The 21355-nt window shown below is 40.5% G+C and overlaps 1 protein-coding gene across 1 annotated transcript in view; it reads left to right on the top strand.

Moving 5' to 3' along the window:
• The window catches only part of LOC138959369 (neural-cadherin-like), a 43270-nt gene that overhangs the window by 10577 nt on the left and 11338 nt on the right, over positions 1-21355 (top strand). Inside the window, exons 7-12 of the mRNA XM_070330802.1 lie at positions 2033-2219; positions 2395-2404; positions 2991-3100; positions 4892-5038; positions 5481-5605; positions 6622-6789. Coding sequence (XP_070186903.1) covers positions 2033-2219; positions 2395-2404; positions 2991-3100; positions 4892-5038; positions 5481-5605; positions 6622-6789 — 747 coding nt within the window. The remainder of the gene's footprint in view (positions 1-2032; positions 2220-2394; positions 2405-2990; positions 3101-4891; positions 5039-5480; positions 5606-6621; positions 6790-21355) is intronic.

Genomic DNA, 21355 nt, shown 5'->3' on the forward strand with positions numbered 1-21355 from the left:
AAGGAGAAGGGGGATAAGGAGGGAAGGAGAAGGGAGATAAGGAGGGAAGGAGAAGGGGGATAAGGAGGGAAGGAGAAGGGGGATAAGGAGGGAAGGAGAAGGGAGATAAGGAGGGAAGGAGAAGGGGGATAAGGAGGGAAGGAGAAGGGGGATAAGGAGGGAAGGAGAAGGGGGATAAGGAGGGAAGGAGAAGGGGGATAAGGAGGGAAGGAGAAGGGGAATAAGGAAGGAAGAAGAAGGGGGACAAGGAGGGAAGGAGAAGGGGGATAAGGAAGGAAGGAGAAGGGGGATAAGGAGGGAAGGAGAAGGGAGATAAGGAGGGAAGGAGAAGGGGGATAAGGAGGGAAGGAGAAGGGAGATAAGGAAGGAAGGAGAAGGGGCATAAGGAAGGAAGGAGAAGGGGGATAAGGAGGGAAGGAGAAGGGGGATAAGGAGGGAAGGAGAAGGGAGATAAGGAGGGAAGGAGAAGGGAGATAAGGAGGGAAGGAGAAGGGGGATAAGGAGGGAAGGAGAAGGGGGATAAGGAGGGAAGGAGAAGGGAGATAAGGAGGGAAGGAGAAGGGAGATAAGGAGGGAAGGAGAAGGGGGATAAGGAGGGAAGGAGAAGGGAGATAAGGAGGGAAGGAGAAGGGGGATAAGGAGGGAAGGAGAAGGGGGATAAGGAGGGAAGGAGAAGGGAGATAAGGAGGGAAGGAGAAGGGAGATAAGGAGGGAAGGAGAAGGGGGATAAGGAGGAAAGGAGAAGGGGGATAAGGAGGGAAGGAGAAGGGGGATAAGGAGTGAAGGAGAAGGGGATAAGGAGGAAAGGAGAAGGGGGATAAGGAGGGAAGGAGAAGGGGGATAAGGAGGGAAGGAGAAGGGGGATAAGGAGGGAAGGAGAAGGGGGATAAGGAGGGAAGGAGAAGGGGGATAAGGAGGGAAGGAGAAGGGGGATAAGGAGAGAAGGAGAAGGGGGATAAGGAGGGAAGGAGAAGGGGGATAAGGAGAGAAGGAGAAGGGGGATAAGGAGGGAAGGATAAGGAGGGAAGGAGAAGGGGGATAAGGAGGGAAGGAGAAGGAGGGAAGGAGAAGGGGGATAAGGAGGGAAGGAGAAGGGAGATAAGGAGGGAAGGAGAAGGGGGATAAGGAGGGAAGGAGAAGGGGGATAAGGAAGGAAGGAGAAGGGGGATAAGGAAGGAAGGAGAAGGGGAATAAGGAGGGAAGGAGAAGGAGGGAAGGAGAAGGGGGATAAGGAAGGAAGGAGAAGGGGGATAAGGAGGGAAGGAGAAGGGGGATAAGGAGGGAAGGAAAAGGGAGATAAGGAAGGAAGGAGAAGGGGGATAAGGAGGGAAGGAGAAGGGGGATAAGGAGGGAAGGAGAAGGGTAAGGAGGGAAGGAGAAGGGGGATAAGGAGGGAAGGAGAAGGGAGATAAGGAGGGAAGGAGAAGGGAGATAAGGAGGGAAGGAGAAGGGAGATAAGGAGGGAAGGAGAAGGGGGATAAGGAGGGAAGGAGAAGGGGGATAAGGAGGGAAGGAGAAGGGGGATAAGGAGGGAAGGAGAAGGGGGATAAGGAGGGAAGGAGAAGGGAGATAAGGAGGGAAGGAGAAGGGAGATAAGGAGGGAAGGAGAAGGGAGATAAGGAGGGAAGGAAAAGGGGGATAAGGAGGTAAGGGGATTGGGGGATGGAGGGAGGGGGGGGGATTCGCGTATGATCATGATGCAAAGGTGTTGATACAAGAAATATAGTAGGAAATTGAAAAGAAACTGAACTGTTTAGAGACATATTTGGACTATTACCCTTGGAAGGACATTCTCTCTCAGAGAGTCTTGAATGACAGAGACAGACTGACAGATATGTACATGAGTTTAACAAGATTTGGATGTGCAGTAGAACCCCGATGTAAAGAACTCCAAACAAACGCAAACAATCTTGTCTAAAAAAAAGACGCAGTCATAAAATGGATCAGTGTTCACAGATATTATAAACAGAAAGAAAAAAAATAGAAAAAACAAAGATGGTAAACTGGCGAGACTTTGACCTTCATGTTACAGTTGACCTTTAGCGTGACGGAGGGCTCAGAAAACTTCACTATTGAGACAGGGCAACAACCTAACACGGCGATCATCAGAACCAAACGTCTCTTTGACCGAGAGACGTTCAATTCTCATTTCGTCAAGGTCAAGGCTGAGGATGGTGCTCCTTCAACTCTGTCTAACTTCAACCCTGGTCCCAACACAGGTAGATTGACTTCAGCGTCCTGTGTGTCTGTGTGTCTGTGTGTGTGGAAGGGGGAGTGTTTGTGTGTCTGTGTGTGTGTGTGTGTGTGTGTTTGTGTGTATGTGTGCCTGTGTGTATGTGTGTCTGGCTTGAATCAATGCAAACTGCATGCTCAAGTAATATCCTGTTATTTCAGCTACTGTCATTGTACAGGGTGACACACAAAAAACAGATCTATCCCACCAAAAGTTTAATATTTTCTGAAATAATCAGCCGATTCTTTTATTTTTTCAGGTGAGCCAAGCTGAAATGATGTTCTAACAGCCCACCAAGTTTGAGCTTCAAGATGTCATGGACAACGGAGCATAAGACATTTATAGTCGAGGCCTATTTTCGGTCGAATTCTATCCAGACTGGTCAGCCGCAGATGTGACCCAGAGTGGTCCCCCTATTCACCGGACTTGAACCCCCCAGATTTTTATCTGTGGGGGTACCTCAAGGACAGGGTATATGGCAACAACCCCCAGACCATCCCTGATCTTAAGGCAGCAATAACAGCAGCTGTAAGAGCGATCCCACATCTGCGGCTGACCAGTCTGGATAGAATTCGACCGAAAATAGGCCTCGACTATAAATGTCTTATGCTCCGTTGTCCATGACATCTTGAAGCTCAAACTTGGTGGGCTGTTAGAACATCATTTCAGCTTGGCTCACCTGAAAAAATAAAAGAATCGGCTGATTATTTCAGAAAATATTAAACTTTTGGTGGGCTCTGTTTTTTTTGTGTCACCCTGTACATGTGAGGATAACGAATGTGAATGACAACCCTCCCTTCTTTGACCAAAGCTATAACATCATTGAGCCCACCTTACCTGCAGTTTCTGTGTCCGATCCTGATGAGTGTAAGTTACTTTTGTGTGTGTGGTGTGTGTGTGTGTGTGTGTGAGTGTGTGTGTGTGTGTGTGTGTGTGTGTGTGTGTGCGTGTGTGTGTGTGTGCGTGCGTGTGTGTGTGTGTGTGCTCAAGTAATATCCTGTTATTCCCAGATCCGGAGGTCTGGGTTATGCGGAGGCATTTGCCTGTGTGAACGGTGACATTCCGGAACCGGAACTAGTTTCGAGGTTGACCATGGGCAGCGCCATTTTGTTGTGAAATACGTCATCAGTTTGTGTACACAGAAAGTTGTGACATCCGTCACCCTATGGGAGGGGTGAAGGCAACATTGTTGTTCATCTGTAGAAAGTTGTGAAATCCGTCATCCTATGGGAGGGGTGAAGGCAAAATTGGTCATCACTGAGTTTGTGTAACACAGGAAGTTGTGAAGTTCATTAACAAAATTGTTCAACAAAACCATACGAATTGTGCAGGGTCAACCGTAACAAACTCAAACCGAGCCATTCATACTTACCTGTATTTGAGTGACTTATATACCGACATTTTTATTTCTTATTTTCAGCACAGGTGTAGGAAAAATCATGAACCAAAATGTTATTTATTTTCTAATTTAACATTTTTTTTTTACATATGTGACCATGTTCTTTTAAACAAACAGTGACATTAAACATTGTTATGTTAAATTAAAAGAAAAAAGAAAAATAGCTTTTGTGCACAAATCAGAAAATACATTGTACATTTTACCTACAGGCCAAACCGTGAGTTTCTGTGGCAAAGCCCGACCGAGGAAATTGCACTGGTTTTATTTTTAGGTCACAGGGAAATTGTCAAGAACAGGCGCTTGCATTTGGATGTGTCCAATGATAGTAGGTTTGGTTGTGATCAATCAGAATAATGTAGGCAGGGATGTCGTTAGGCGTCGGACATGGGACATACAACGATGAAAATCCCCAAATGTCCGATTCACATTGCCGCATGTCGGTCAGACGTCCTATCGTTTTAGCCTGAGCGTGGTCATTGTCCGATATGTACTCCATTCCTTCGGACAGCGCGATATTCGTTAATTTTCATTTCAAGATACAAATCTTCTAAAAGACCGAACGCTCTCGTGTTCAGCAAGTGCCGCGTGCGGATCTTTTCTTTTGTTGGGAATTCCCGAACCGTTTGGGTGCAGCGCACTGATCTAAACTGAATAGTGGATTATTTTTAGATCAGTGCATGCTTCAGGAGTACGGGAGACAACTCCATCTGACTAAATTTGTCGTCTGCTTTTGTTTTCGATACGAGACGAAGCACTGAATTATGCCGCTGAAAAAAAAACTAAAGCCTGCAAAAGATCAGCATTAGATCAAACCGATCAACTATTATCCAAATCATGCAGTTTGTAATCAAAGTAAGAGCTCTGAAGTTGTTCATGTTGGTTTCTTTTTTGTGGTTTCTTTGAAAGTGAAACTAAACAAAATTAATACAACATTATACGCACACTGTGTTGAAGTATTTACTATATATTATGATGTGTGTGTTCTACAGCGCCCGCGCGTGGGTGTGTGTGTGTGTGTTCGTGTGGGCGCATGACTTTGGGGTTCACATGGTTTGTTTGTTTGTTTGTTTGTTTCAGACCCACACCCATAATACACACCATTTGTCGGCCCCCTTTTATCGACTAAGTTCCTTTGTGTTGCATTGTTGTGCAAGATGACTGAGTGTGTGCAAGAAACCACTTTGACCATTCACCTAAAAATTACATGAAGGAACGTCTGGGAACCTGCTGATTTGAATCAGCAAATTTTCTTGTTTCAGCTACTGTGATGGAACATGTGAAGATAACGAATGTGAATAACAACCCTCCCTTCTTTGAGCAGCAGCTTTACAACATCGTCGTCAATGAAAGCTATCACATCAGTGAGCCCATCTTACCTGCAGTTTCTGTGTCCGATGCCGATGAGTGTAAGTTGCCTCTCGTGAATTTCTGATTTGTAATGATGATGTTGTCTGTGGGGTGTGTGTGTGTGTGTGGGGGGGGGGTGTGTGTGTGTGTGTGTGTGTGTGTGTGCGTGCGTGTGTGCGTACGTGCGTGTGTGTGTGTGTCTCTGTGTGTGTTTGTGTGTGTGTGCGCGTGTTTGTGTGTGTGTGTGTGTGTGTGTGTGTGTGTGCGTGTGTGTGTTTGTGTGTGTGTGTGTGTGTTTGTGCATGCGTGCGTGCGTGCGTATATATTTGTGCCAGCTCTTTTGTTATTAGCATTATTCACTGCTTATCACACTGAACAGTTATATAAACAGTCCCTACAAACAAGCAAGATGTGTCAGGCAGCCAAACGCCGCTTTCGTAGGAGTAATCAAGTCAAGTTCATGTATTGACTTTGATGTATTGGTTGTGCTTGCTTCAACAGCGGACCGAGGTCGGCACGCGTACAGGATAACATCAGGCAATGGAAATCCAGAAGCGTTCGGTGTTTTCAATGAACAAGGCAATCTCTTCCTGCTAAGAAACCTCGACTTCGAAAACGGAGATAAGGTAGGCCTACAGACATTATTTCCTTTACACAATTGTTTGTACAAAAGCACTAAGAACAGTTGCTTCAATTTTAGAACGTGTTGTTTTGCTTTTTTTTTTTTATCGTTTAAGGGGATTTCTGAGTGTTTTTGTGTTTTTGTGTACACTTAGTTTCAAATGTAAGAAGTTCGCAGAATGACAGTGCAACGCTGCATGAAATGAAGTGCAAGTTCTTTTCCCTGTTATTTAATCAGTCGTATTTGAGTTTTCAACTTTCTTGGCATCCTTATCTGTAAGACCTTTCAGTCAAACGGCGGGTAACTCAGCGTTGTGTACTAGACATAATTTGCTGTGAGTAATAGATCTGTTGCAGAATATTTGTAATTAGAAAAGGAATGGTTGCTTTTGGAGTGTGAACTGTGGAATATGAAACAGCATTCTTCCCACTCCACAAATTTGTTATAAAATGCTTATATCACTCAACTTCTTTTGTTTTTTTGTCAATCAAATTCTAAAAAAATTCAATCAACAAGTTTATCAATGAACTAATATCGTTTTAACAAAAACAAAACAAACTCCTCCTCCTCCTTTGTTCATGGGCTTAGACTCCCACGTTCACTCATGTTTTTGCACGAGTGGATTTGTACGTGCATGATCGTTTTTACCCCGCCATTCAGGCAGCCATACGCCGATTCCGAGGGAAGCATGCTGGGTATTTTCGTGTTTCTATAACCTACCGAACTCTGACATGGATTACAGCATCTTTTCCGTGCGCACTTGGTCTTGTGCTTGCGTGTACACACTAAGGGGGATAAGGCACTAGCAGGTCTGCACATAAGTTGACCTGGGAGATAGCAAAAATCGGAAAAATCTCCACCCTTAACCCACTAGGCGGCCGCGGACTAGATTTGAACTCACGACCTTCCGATTAGGAGGCCGATGTCTTATCCACTATACGCCACTGCACCCGTCGAAAACAAACAAAAACACTAAAAACAAAACTAAAAACATTCATGTTTTTCTGTTAATGGTTTCAGAGCTTCAGCTTGCAGCTGGAGGCGAGTAACGGGATTCTAACTGCCACCACCAGCGTTGACGTCACTGTTCTGGACGTCAATGACAACATCCCGGTGTTTAGCGAGAGTCAGTACTCCTTTAACGACATCACGGAAAACGACAACAATGTGCCCAGACAGATCCTGACGGTAAGTGGCCTGTACTGACTTACTCTGTCTGACCTTAGCCACTAGCAATGTACAGTATACCTGTGGTGAACGGACAACCTTTGAACCAAAAGAAAACGTCACTACATTGCAGGTGACCTGTCACAACAGGTATATTTTGGTAAGGAATTACGAGTGTATAAGCCTAGAAATGGACAATTAACTGTGTCCTTTATTAGGAGGTGTCCTCTCATCGACCGGAGGGACATCACATCCCAGGTACAGCGGAACACCACACATCTTTGAAAGTTAGATCTTAAAACGAGGGAGTCTAAAATATGGGTAGGAGTTTATTGAAGACGACATGTATAAAATATGGGTAGGAGTTTATTGAAGACGACATGTATAAAATATGGGTAGGAGTTTATTGAAGACGACATGTATAAAATATGGGTAGGAGTTTATTGAAGACGACATGTATAAAATATGGGTAGGAGTTTATTGAAGACGATATGTATAAAATATGGGTAGGAGTTTATTGAAGACGACATGTATAAAATATGGGTAGGAGTTTATTGAAGACGACATGTATAAAATATGGGTAGGAGTTTATTGAAGACGACATGTATAAAATATGGGTAGGAGTTTATTGAAGAGGACATGTATAAAATATGGGTAGGAGTTTATTGAAGAGGACATGTATAAAATATGGGTAGGAGTTTATTGAAGAGGACATAATAAAATATGGGTAGGAGTTTATTGAAGAGGACATTATAAAATATGGGTAGGAGTTTATTGAAGAGGACATTATAAAATATGGGTAGGAGTTTATTGAAGAGGACATGTATAAAATATGGGTAGGAGTTTATTGAAGAGGACATGTATAAAATATGGGTAGGAGTTTATTGAAGACGACATGTATAAAATATGGGTAGGAGTTTATTGAAGACGACATGTATAAAATATGGGTAGGAGTTTATTGAAGACGACATGTATAAAATATGGGTAGGAGTTTATTGAAGAGGACATTATAAAAAATGGGTAGGAGTTTATTGAAGAGGACATTATAAAATATGGGTAAGAGTTTATTGAAGACGACATGTATAAAATATGGGTAGGAGTTTATTGAAGAGGACATTATAAAATATGGGTAAGAGTTTATTGAAGACGACATGTATAAAATATGGGTAAGAGTTTATTGAAGACGACATGTATAAAATATGGGTAGGAGTTTATTGAAGACGACATGTATAAAATATGGGTAAGAGTTTATTGAAGACGACATGTATAAAATATGGGTAGGAGTTTATTGAAGACGACATGTATAAAATATGGGTAGGAGTTTATTGAAGACAACATGTATAAAATATGGGTAGGAGTTTATTGAAGACGACATGTATAAAATATGGGTAGGAGTTTATTGAAGACGACATGTATAAAATATGGGTAGGAGTTTATTGAAGACGACATGTATAAAATATGGGTAGGAGTTTATTGAAGAGGACATTATAAAATATGGGTAGGAGTTTATTGAAGAGGACATGTATAAAATATGGGTAGGAGTTTATTGAAGACGACATGTATAAAATATGGGTAGGAGTTTATTGAAGACGACATGTATAAAATATGGGTAGGAGTTTATTGAAGACGACATGTATAAAATATGGGTAGGAGTTTATTGAAGAGGACATTATAAAATATGGGTAGGAGTTTATTGAAGAGGACATGTATAAAATATGGGTAGGAGTTTATTGAAGACGACATGTATAAAATATGGGTAGGAGTTTATTGAAGACGACATGTATAAAATATGGGTAGGAGTTTATTGAAGACGACATGTATAAAATATGGGTAGGAGTTTATTGAAGACGACATGTATAAAATATGGGTAGGAGTTTATTGAAGAGGACATTATAAAATATGGGTAGGAGTTTATTGAAGAGGACATGTATAAAATATGGGTAGGAGTTTATTGAAGACGACATGTATAAAATATGGGTAGGAGTTTATTGAAGACGACATGTATAAAATATGGGTAGGAGTTTATTGAAGACGACATGTATAAAATATGGGTAGGAGTTTATTGAAGACGACATGTATAAAATATGGGTAGGAGTTTATTGAAGACGACATGTATAAAATATGGGTAGGAGTTTATTGAAGACGACATGTATAAAACATGGGTAGGAGTTTATTGAAGAGGACATTATAAAATATGGGTAGGAGTTTATTGAAGACGACATGTATAAAATATGGGTAGGAGTTTATTGAAGACGACATGTATAAAATATGGGTAGGAGTTTATTGAAGACGACATGTCTAAAATATGGGTAGGAGTTTATTGAAGACGACATGTCTAAAATATGGGTAGGAGTTTATTGAAGACGACATGTATAAAATATGGGTAGGAGTTTATTGAAGACGACATGTATAAAATATGGGTAGGAGTTTATTGAAGACGACATGTATAAAATATGGGTAGGAGTTTATTGAAGACGACATGTATAAAATATGGGTAGGAGTTTATTGAAGACGACATGTATAAAATATGGGTAGGAGTTTATTGAAGACGACATGTATAAAATATGGGTAGAAGTTTATTGAAGACGACATGTATAAAATATGGGTAGGAGTTTATTGAAGACGACATGTATAAAATATGGGTAGGAGTTTATTGAAGAGGACATTATAAAATATGGGTAGGAGTTTATTGAAGACGACATGTATAAAATATGGGTAGGAGTTTATTGAAGACGACATGTATAAAATATGGGTAGGAGTTTATTGAAGAGGACATGTATAAAATATGGGTAGGAGTTTATTGAAGAGGACATGTATAAAATATGGGTAGGAGTTTATTGAAGAGGACATGTATAAAATATGGGTAGAAGTTTATTGAAGACGACATGTATAAAATATGGGTAGGAGTTTATTGAAGACGACATGTATAAAATATGGGTAGGAGTTTATTGAAGAGGACATTATAAAATATGGGTAGGAGTTTATTGAAGACGACATGTATAAAATATGGGTAGGAGTTTATTGAAGACGACATGTATAAAATATGGGTAGGAGTTTATTGAAGAGGACATTATAAAATATGGGTAGGAGTTTATTGAAGACGACATGTATAAAATATGGGTAGGAGTTTATTGAAGACGACATGTATAAAATATGGGTAGGAGTTTATTGAAGAGGACATTATAAAATATGGGTAGGAGTTTATTGAAGACGACATGTATAAAATATGGGTAGGAGTTTATTGAAGACGACATGTATAAAATATGGGTAGGAGTTTATTGAAGACGACATGTATAAAATATGGGTAGGAGTTTATTGAAGACGACATGTATAAAATATGGGTAGGAGTTTATTGAAGACGACATGTATAAAATATGGGTAGGAGTTTATTGAAGACGACATGTATAAAATATGGGTAGGAGTTTATTGAAGACGACATGTATAAAATATGGGTAGGAGTTTATTGAAGACGACATGTATAAAATATGGGTAGGAGTTTATTGAAGACGACATGTATAAAATATGGGTAGAAGTTTATTGAAGACGACATGTATAAAATATGGGTAGGAGTTTATTGAAGACGACATGTATAAAATATGGGTAGGAGTTTATTGAAGAGGACATTATAAAATATGGGTAGGAGTTTATTGAAGACGACATGTATAAAATATGGGTAGGAGTTTATTGAAGACGACATGTATAAAATATGGGTAGGAGTTTATTGAAGACGACATGTATAAAATATGGGTAGGAGTTTATTGAAGACGACATGTATAAAATATGGGTAGGAGTTTATTGAAGACGACATGTATAAAATATGGGTAGGAGTTTATTGAAGAGGACATTATAAAATATGGGTAGGAGTTTATTGAAGAGGACATGTATAAAATATGGGTAGGAGTTTATTGAAGAGGACATGTATAAAATATGGGTAGGAGTTTATTGAAGACGACATGTATAAAATATGGGTAGGAGTTTATTGAAGACGACATGTATAAAATATGGGTAGGAGTTTATTGAAGACGACATGTATAAAATATGGGTAGGAGTTTATTGAAGACGACATGTATAAAATATGGGTAGGAGTTTATTGAAGAGGACATTATAAAATATTGGTAGGAGTTTATTGAAGACGACATGTATAAAATATGGGTAGGAGTTTATTGAAGACGACATGTATAAAATATGGGTAGGAGTTTATTGAAGACGACATGTATAAAATATGGGTAGGAGTTTATTGAAGACGACATGTATAAAATATGGGTAGGAGTTTATTGAAGACGACATGTATAAAATATGGGTAGGAGTTTATTGAAGACGACATGTATAAAATATGGGTAGGAGTTTATTGAAGACGACATGTATAAAATATGGGTAGGAGTTTATTGAAGACGACATGTATAAAATATGGGTAGGAGTTTATTGAAGACGACATGTATAAAATATGGGTAGAAGTTTATTGAAGACGACATGTATAAAATATGGGTAGGAGTTTATTGAAGACGACATGTATAAAATATGGGTAGGAGTTTATTGAAGACGACATTATAAAATATGGGTAGGAGTTTATTGAAGACGACATGTATAAAATATGGGTAGGAGTTTATTGAAGACGACATGTATAAAATATGGGTAGGAGTTTATTGAAGAGGACATTATAAAATATGGGTAGGAGTTTATTGAAGACGACATGTATAAAATATGGGTAGGAGTTTATTGAAGACGACATGTATAAAATATGGGTAGGAGTTTATTGAAGACGACATGTATAAAATATGGGTAGGAGTTTATTGAAGAGGACATTATAAAATATGGGTAGGAGTTTATTGAAGACGACATGTATAAAATATGGGTAGGAGTTTATTGAAGACGACATGTATAAAATATGGGTAGGAGTTTATTGAAGAGGACATTATAAAATATGGGTAGGAGTTTATTGAAGACGACATGTATAAAATATGGGTAGGAGTTTATTGAAGACGACATGTATAAAATATGGGTAGGAGTTTATTGAAGAGGACATTATAAAATATGGGTAGGAGTTTATTGAAGACGACATGTATAAAAGCAAGGTCTTTACAACATTTCCATCTCTGACGTGTTGTGAATAAAACTTGTACTAATGAAGAGGTAGCACTAATTGTGGTCACGTGATGGTTGACTTATAGATATGAATATGACACAAAGTTTAGAAGCCGGGCCTGACTGCTAGCCCTGAAGCATGCCTGCATAAGAGTTACCTCCCTCCAACTTACAGTATAACCAAGTAAGAGTTACATCCCTTTGCTTCTAGACATTTCCTGAACTGTCCGGTTAATTTTTCTTTCTTCATTTCTTCCCCTGTGTTTCTGATCCCTCCCCCCTCCCTCCACCCCCCCCTCCTCTCAGAAACATCTATAATCTTATTCCAGTAAGGATAAGAATAAATGAAAGCGTGTGCTCAAACATTTGAATTAAAAGTCTAGGAGACAATGTACAAATATTAACCTCAACATTAGTTTACCTTTAGAATAACTGTGACATGAGTTATCTCGCTTCCGTAGGAACACTCTAGATACTTGAGCAGCAGGTCTTGATTGGGCTCTATAGATTCTGTAAATAATGATCAGGCATGCCTGCATAAGAGTAACCTCCGTTCAGTGTATAACCAAGTAAGAGTTACATTCCTTTGCTTCTGGACATTTCCTGAAATGTCAAGTTATTTTTTTTTTTCATTTCTTCTCCTCGTAGGAGCCAAAGAGAGTCTCTTACGTCACTGGCATTATGTGCTTGTTATAGGTGAACAGCAGGCACTGAACTGGCCTTGCACTATATAATTCATCCTGAATTCAATAAAGGGCAGGTTCATATTCTAAAAAAAAACCCAATGAATCAAGATACTTAAAGGCACAGTGCAGCTCACAGCCTTCGTTTTGCGTTTTTGTTGCAGCTGAGTGCATTTACAGTTCAAAAATCCTCCTATGGTAGTAAAACAAACCCAACACTACCCAACGACGACATCTGTGAAGCTCGACAGTTTCTTGTTCACGCGAGTGCATAAATTAACCTAGTTATTACGTGGTGTTTGGTCGGAGTTCGATTCAACTGAGTGATTCCGGCGTCGATTTTGTTTTACACAAACTCATGATGACGTCTGACATAGTTTGCTAGTGACGTGTCTTTTTGTGCATGATGTGGTGATCTACCTGATCTAAATTTAGATCTAAAAATAGGTCAAGACCAGCCGGGTCCGAGTACGAAATTAATTCGTAAAAAAATCGCAGTTCTTGACTCTTTGGGTGCAAGTCAATGAAACTTGGTAGTTCTTCTAACGGATAGCTGCCTGAGGTATGACTAAAAGCCCCAGGGGCTCCGTGCACCTGGATTTGACAAGTTCAGTACCTTTAAACCCAATTTCACATAAATAATGATAATAATGCATTATATATCTATAGCGCATCTATCCAGGGTTTGACCCTGCTCAAAGCGCTGTACAATCAAAATACTACGACAACAAAACATTATTTAACGTGCAATCACACACATTGCTCTAAAAAAAACATTATCACAAACACACGCATGGGCACACACACGCACTACATAAAGCAAATTACACAATAATACATTATCACAAACATACGCATGGGCACACACACGCACTACATAAAGCACATTGCACAATAAAACATTATCACACACACACGCATGGGCACACACACGCACTACATAAAGCACATTGCTCTATAACACATTATCACAAACACACGCATGGGCACACACACGCACTACATAAAGCAAATTACACAATAATACATTATCACACACACACGCATGGGCACATACACGCACTACATAAAGCAAAATGCACAATAATACATTATCGCAAACACACGCATGGGCACACACATGCACTACATAAAGCACATTGCACAATAATACATTATCACACACACACGCATGGGCACACACACGCACTACATAAAGCACATTACACAATAATACATTATCACAAACACACGCATGGGCACACACACGCACTACATAAAGCAAATTACACAATAATACATTATCACACACACACGCATGGGCACACACACGCACTACATAAAGCACATTACACAATAATACATTATCACACACACACGCATGGGCACACACATGCACTACATAAAGCACATTGCACAATAATACATTATCACACACACACGCATGGGCACACACACGCACTACATAAAGCACATTACACAATAATACATTATCACAAACACACGCATGGGCACACACACGCACTACATAAAGAAAATTGCACAATAAAACATTATCACAAACACACGCACGGGCACACACACGCACTACATAAAGCAAATTACACAATAATACATTATCACAAACACACGCATGGGCACACACACGCACTACATAAAGCAAAATGCACAATAAAACATTATCACAAACACACGCATGGGCACACACACGCACTACATAAAGCACATTACACAATAATACATTATCACAAACATACGCATGGGCACACACACGCACTACATAAAGCAAATTGCACAATAATACATTATCACAAACATACGCATGGGCACACACACGCACTACATAAAGCAAATTGCACAATAATACATTATCACAAACACACGCATGGGCACACACACGCACTACATAAAGCAAATTGCACAATAATACATTATCACACACACACGCATGGGCACACACACGCACTACATAAAGCAAATTACACAATAATACATTATCACAAACACACGCATGGGCACACACACGCACTACATAAAGCACATTACACAATAATACATTATCACAAACACACGCATGGGCACACACACGCACTACATAAAGCAAAATGCACAATAATACATTATCACAAACACACGCATGGGCACACACACGCACTACATAAAGCAAAATGCACAATAAAACATTATCACAAACACACGCATGGGCACACACACGCACTACATAAAGCAAAATGCACAATAATACATTATCACAAACATACGCATGGGCACACACACGCACTACATAAAGCAAAATGCACAATAATACATTATCACAAACATACGCATGGGCACACACTACATAAAGCAAAATGCACAATAAAACATTATCACAAACACACGCATGGGCACACACACGCACTACATAAAGCAAAATGCACAATAAAACATTATCACAAACACACGCACGGGCACACACACGCACTACATAAAGCAAAATGCACAATAAAACATTATCACAAACACACGCATGGGCACACACACGCACTACATAAAGAAAATTGCACAATAAAACATTATCACAAACACACGCACGGGCACACACACGCACTACATAAAGAAAATTGCACAATAAAACATTATCACAAACACACGCATGGGCACACACACGCACTACATAAAGCACATTGCACAATAATACATTATCACACACACACACGCACTACATAAAGCAAATTACACAATAATACATTATCACACACACACACGCACTACATAAAGCAAATTGCACAATAATACATTATCACAAACATACGCACTCACGCGCGCGCAAAACATGTACGTAAAAAACTATGTACAGTACATGGGACAAAAGTGACCACCAGGAACGGACCAGGCTTGAAAATGTATTTCACGGTAAATGTTTGCGGAAAGGTGTGTTTTTAGTTTTGATTTGAACAGGGATAGGGAAGAGCAACTGCGAAGGTCAGCGGGCAGTGAATTCCAAACAGAAGGGGCCTGTTACTAAAAGGATTTCTTTCCGTACGTTTCCAGTTTAAATTTTAGTAAATTCTGCTGCTCCTAGGCAGTGTGCATGCACGCTATCTTGTTCCTGCCTTTTGCCATCTCTGAGGTATGGCGACCACAAACAGACAGACAGACACACTTATAATGACTAGCATGCTGTTGTCTCCCTTTGACCAGTTCATTGTATCTACGATACCTATGTACTATCGGGGTTCAATGTTTGGATCAGTCATGCGCACGGATAGTTCCGGACAGAAAGACTGCCACCAATCAATCAACCAATATGAGGCTTATATCGCGCGTATTCCGTGGGTACAGTTCTAAGCGCAGGGATTTCTATTTTATTTTATTTTTGTATTTTTATGCAATTTATATCGCGCACATATTCAAGGCGCAGGGATTTATTTATGCCGTGTGAGATGGATTTTTTTTACACAATACATCACGCATTCACATCGGCCAGCAGATCGCAGCCATTTCGGCGCATATCCTACTTTTCACGGCCTATTATTCCAAGTCACACGGGTATTTTGGTGGACATTTTTATCTATGCGTATACAATTTTGCCAGGAAAGACCCTTTTGTCAATCGTGGGATCTTTAACGTGCACACCCCAATGTAGTGTACACGAAGGGACCTCGGTTTTTCGTCTCATCCGAAAGACTAGCACTTAAACCCACCACCTAGGTTAGGAAAGGGGGGAGAAAATTGCTAACGCCCTGACCCAGGGTCGAACTCGCAACCTCTCGCTTCCGAGCGCAAGTGCGTTACCATTCGGCCACCCAGTCCACATGTGGTCATCGAATAAACCGTTGCACCTCACCCTTCTTGAGTCCGTTGGTTTTGTCCGCATAACAACCCCAAGACATTACATTTCTCATTTCTCATTACTTTATTGTCCCATCGCTGGGAAATTCGGGTCGCTTCCTCCCAGTGGAAAGCTAGCAGCAACGGAGTCGCGCTACCCAGGTGTCTGCGTGTTTAGGTGTATTCAGCCACCTGCACTTATAATATGGCAGAATGACCAAGGTCTTTTACGTGCCATTGTGATGACACGGGGGTGGGACATGGCTTCCGTCTCTGGGTCTGCACATAAAGTTGACCCGTGTCCGTCCCGGCCCGAATTCGAACCTGCGACCTTTCGATCACAAGTCCAGTGCTCTACCAACTGAGCTACCGGGCGACGAGGATAAACGTGAGTCATTCTTCTAAGAACTATGCAGCAGCCGAGAGCTATATCGATAACCGTTACACCAGTGCAAACGTTTGATTCACATGGTGAATCCGCCGCCGTGCACCAGCGCTGGGAGCGTTGGCTGCTAAGTTTTGAACTTTTTGCCGCTGCAATCGGGTGCAGTAATGACACGCAAAAGCGTCAACTTCTTCTACATTGTTCAGGCGCAGAAACTCAAGACATATTCTTTACGTTTGACCCTGAGCCAGCAGACTATGCAGCAACGAAGACTGCACTTACTGACTATTTCAAACCTGCCAGAAACGTGCTGTGACGTCTGCTTCTCGTTTCTAGGGCTGATCAGTGTGCAACAGAGACAAGTGCAAAGAAGTAAATAAAGAAATTTAATAACTCTGTACTTTCAAAACATGCAGACAATCACTCTCGCAGACATCAATCTTCTTCTTCTGGAATCTTCAAACGTAAGTCTCATGGTTTATGATTTTGCCAGTGTGATATCAGACACACGTGATAACATTGTTTTTCTTCATCTTATTTCGTTGACGTTTGGTATCGATGAGCGGAACGTTTATTCTTTTTCTCGTTGGAAAATGTATCTTGGTTCACACAGATGAAGTCATGAATGGTGAGCTAATGTTTACAAAATATAAAGTGTAGGCTACTTATCACAATAGAACTCGATCTTTGTAGCACTTGGGGACGTTGGTGGTTTCTTCCGTAATTAACCGCTGACGTTGCCCTTCCCCGCAGTGTCCACTCGACATCATTACACACGCGTTGTGCACACATGTACACCTACACCTTCTGCAACACACACGTGCAATATCTGTTATCATCAAGTATTGATTTCAATCGACATCATTCAATTTGTTTCTCTAAAACAAACACAGAAACAAAAGTTCACAGACTGACACAAACACATGGAAAAATGAACAATACCTGTGTTTCCCTGTGAATTAATAATGTTAAAAGGTACTAGCGTGTTTTACCTGCAGTTAGTGGACCTTTGGAGTTTGAAAGAATGTGAAAACCCGTCCACGGAAGGTGAAAATACGCCAGTGCTATCTTCGTGGCTTCTTGACTGCTGCCATCTTGGAGTCAATCCCAACGATCAGAGAATCGCATCCTAGCAACCTCAACTGACTATCAATGGCTGGCTGTTGCTCCGTGTGAATTCGTCCCACCGCCAAGTCGTTTTTGTGGTTTATTTCGCATTTAGGTCCCAGGTAACATTATGAAGTTTTAATACGATCAATCGGACCTATTATCAAGTTAGTGTATCAACTTTTGAACGAACTGCGCCCGGTAGTTTCCCAGCAATAAGCTGTTAAGTCGAGACACACACACACACACACACACACACACACACACACACACACACACACACACACACACACACACACACACACACACACACACACGATTAAAGTCTGTTGAGCCCAAGTACTAGCGTACTCGGGGATAAAAATGTAATGTATCAACTCAAAAGTCGACTAAAATTCATAATCGATGTACTTAGAAAACGTTGTTTGTTCTCATGTGTTTACACAACTAGCACATTCCGGCAAGTAGCCATACTCAAAAGAAACGTTGGCAGTACTTGAAACAACCATCTGTCGTATATATGGGATGTAAGTCTGACTTTACATCCCATATTTATGACAGATGGTTGTTTCAAGTACTGTCAACAAACCTGTGGTAGTTTTTAAAATATTATTTTGTGGAGATTCGAAAATGTACTCAAACGGTTGAACTACGCCTCGTGTGTAGACACACATTCCTGAAAGTTTCAACGCAACCCACTTGGTCATTGCTAAAATACATGGATTTTAGTTGACTTGGGTATCCCTCAAATTAATTTGACACATAAACATCTCATCCGTGAGATCGACACATACATCAGTAGGAACAATTGCACAACACTAAAAATATGCAAGATGGCGAAATAAAACAACCTGTTCTGGATAGATAATCAAGTTGACTTTCTCTTCGTATACAACAGTGACCCAGTTGTGCCTCAGGATTTGTCGTTGGCTTTTTAAAAGGTCCCGAAGTTTTTGTCACATCCCTTTGTCACGTCAAGGGTATCCTTATTTTGACGGCGTTCAAGTGACGCCTGTAAATACACCTTCTTTTGTAAAAAAAAAACCAAAATGTGCCAGATAGCGAAGATGCGAGCCTTTAATGGCATAGAAAGTTTGAATAAAATGACACAGGAATAAATGTTTGAGTTGGGGTATGAAAATGGGTGCAATAATATTTTTGCACAGTTTAGATGCTGACAGTTTTCACAGGCATGCAAGCACATTTGCAGAGAGCAGTGCTCTGCAGTCCTTCTTTGCAGCATTTGCAGCGTTTTGTTGTACAGCTCTTCTTGCAGGCACACTTCATGAGTTCTCAGCACACACAGGACACCTCTTGAAAGCTCGTCCAGAATGACTCCCACTTTCCAGCCTTGAACTGCTAGCCCACAGAGTTGGGTAGTCTAATAGGTAGATGTCTCTACTCAATCTCATTTCCTGCAGCAGCATCCAGCACCTCACTTGTAAGGGGATTATGGTCAATTTGGCAGCACTTTTTACTGAAGAGGTACTGTCTAGCACTGTTCACACCCAGTACGTTGCTGGTTTTGTCCTACAGATGTACACCAAAAAGTTCTTGTCAGTGGTACTCAGCTTACAAAGAGGAGCAGACAACCTGAAGAAAGTTTAAGTGACGTCTTCAAATGCTTGCCATACTTCCTAAGCCTTCTGTTTCCCCAATACCATTGAAGAACGACATAGTACGTGTCACAGCCTGTAAGGCTATGCAAAATGGGCAGACAGGGTGACTTCTCTTGGCCAATGGCTTTGGCAATGTGGCGATACACTTCACGAGCAGAAAAAAACGCAACACAGCTGGAATGAGAAGGTGACTGTCTGGCCTCCTCTACATCCATGGTGCAGGAAATCAGCCTGGGGTACCCTTCACACAAAAGATGAAAAGTGACATTTTTATTTGAATGTATTTGAATAATGTTTACTATCTCAGAGAGTCGGTCAAAGCCGGGGTAGCAAGCCTTCACACAACAGACCAAAATGAAAGAAAATTTTATTTCATGAATTCGTATAATTCTTACTGTTTCAGGTTTTAAAAAAAAACAGTTTCCAGTGACCCAACTGATTCTGGAATCTTTCTGACCGCTTGTATTTATTCGCTTCAAACAGAATGTTGACCATAGTGAGGGTACGGTAACCCCACCAAATTCACAGAGGTCGCTTACAAATTATGTGCAAACATGTTCCAATTAATGAAAATAAAAAAAGCTTACTGTTAAGCTAGACAGGATGTATTAGGTAACAAACTTTGATTGTACTGGTGAAATCAGCTCCCTTCTGTGGCACCGGTATAATTGCTCATACCATATTCACGCAGAACGCTTGTTACCAGGAACCGGCATGTGGTGTAACTCTTGTATATCCTGTTAAAATAAAATTCACTCCAATACACGGTCAACTTAAAATAAGCAAAAGGATGAGAAACAAGCAACAAACCAAAATTGTAAAACTCAAAGAGCGCGGTACCTCTTCATTTTTTAAAACCACTTATCTCATTTGATTAGCATACACTGTATGCTTTTGTCTGCAACCTACCGTCTTTGAAAGTTTGATCACAACACTGTAAAGACATGGGGAGTGGAGTGTTTTTATCTCCAGCTGGTCATCCTACTATTTGGCCTACCCTCACTCAGTTTTTGACTCTACCCCTCCCCACCTCAGCCGTTTAGAGACTTATGGAAGTCCTTAACGTAGGCAGGACTAATTATTATGCCATGAACAATGTCTTTCTCCTCGCCTTTTATTCAAAGTTCGTTTAATCTGTTTAAAATCACCAGCGTGGCGATCATGATTTCCTTACTTGTAATCAACAGATAGATCTAATGAGCTATTGCAAGATTAAACAAAGTCTCTGCATTTCAGCGCTTCGCCCGATGAATAACAGACCCCAGGGGAGAATTAAACATTAACATGATGTGACATTGGGCGTATTCTTGAAAACTTACCTTCAGAAACGTTGTGTTCGCTCAAATCAAAACACCCAATGTTGCGGAAGCCGCCATCTTGAAATTTCATGCTGCGGATATATAAAATTCTAAAATCGATCAAATTAAATACCAGAACACAAATATACCCATAAGAGTATTTATTTCATGCATGTGTTATCAGCAGACAACTTCTGGTGCATGGTTAACCATTGAATGTTACATTTGCTGAGTTGGGAATATTTACTGCTGAGCGCTTTTGGTACGAACTTCGTCTGCTGTAAATCCAGCCTTTTATTCACTATCAAAAACAAACAAACAGATTTCTGAAGTGGCTCTGTATCTGAAATTCCTTAAATAATTATAAGGAACAATATCACAAAGTATGATGTTGTGAAGGAAATCACGAATAACACTAACAGGCAAAGTTTGATAGTGATATCCTCCACGCTTTTAGAGCGCTAACCAGAGATAATAGAGTGACGTAGTGAAGTGTGGTGCACGTACTGTGAATTCAGCTCACTGACCGAGAGAGTTGATGTTGTGAATCGCAACGAAGATATCGTTACACTTAACCACTGTCCAGCGACAGGGAGGGGTTGTCACAGGAATCGACCGGGA

This window comes from Littorina saxatilis, linkage group LG1 (genome assembly GCF_037325665.1).
Source record: "Littorina saxatilis isolate snail1 linkage group LG1, US_GU_Lsax_2.0, whole genome shotgun sequence".
NCBI classification, from domain to species: Eukaryota; Metazoa; Mollusca; class Gastropoda; order Littorinimorpha; family Littorinidae; genus Littorina; species Littorina saxatilis.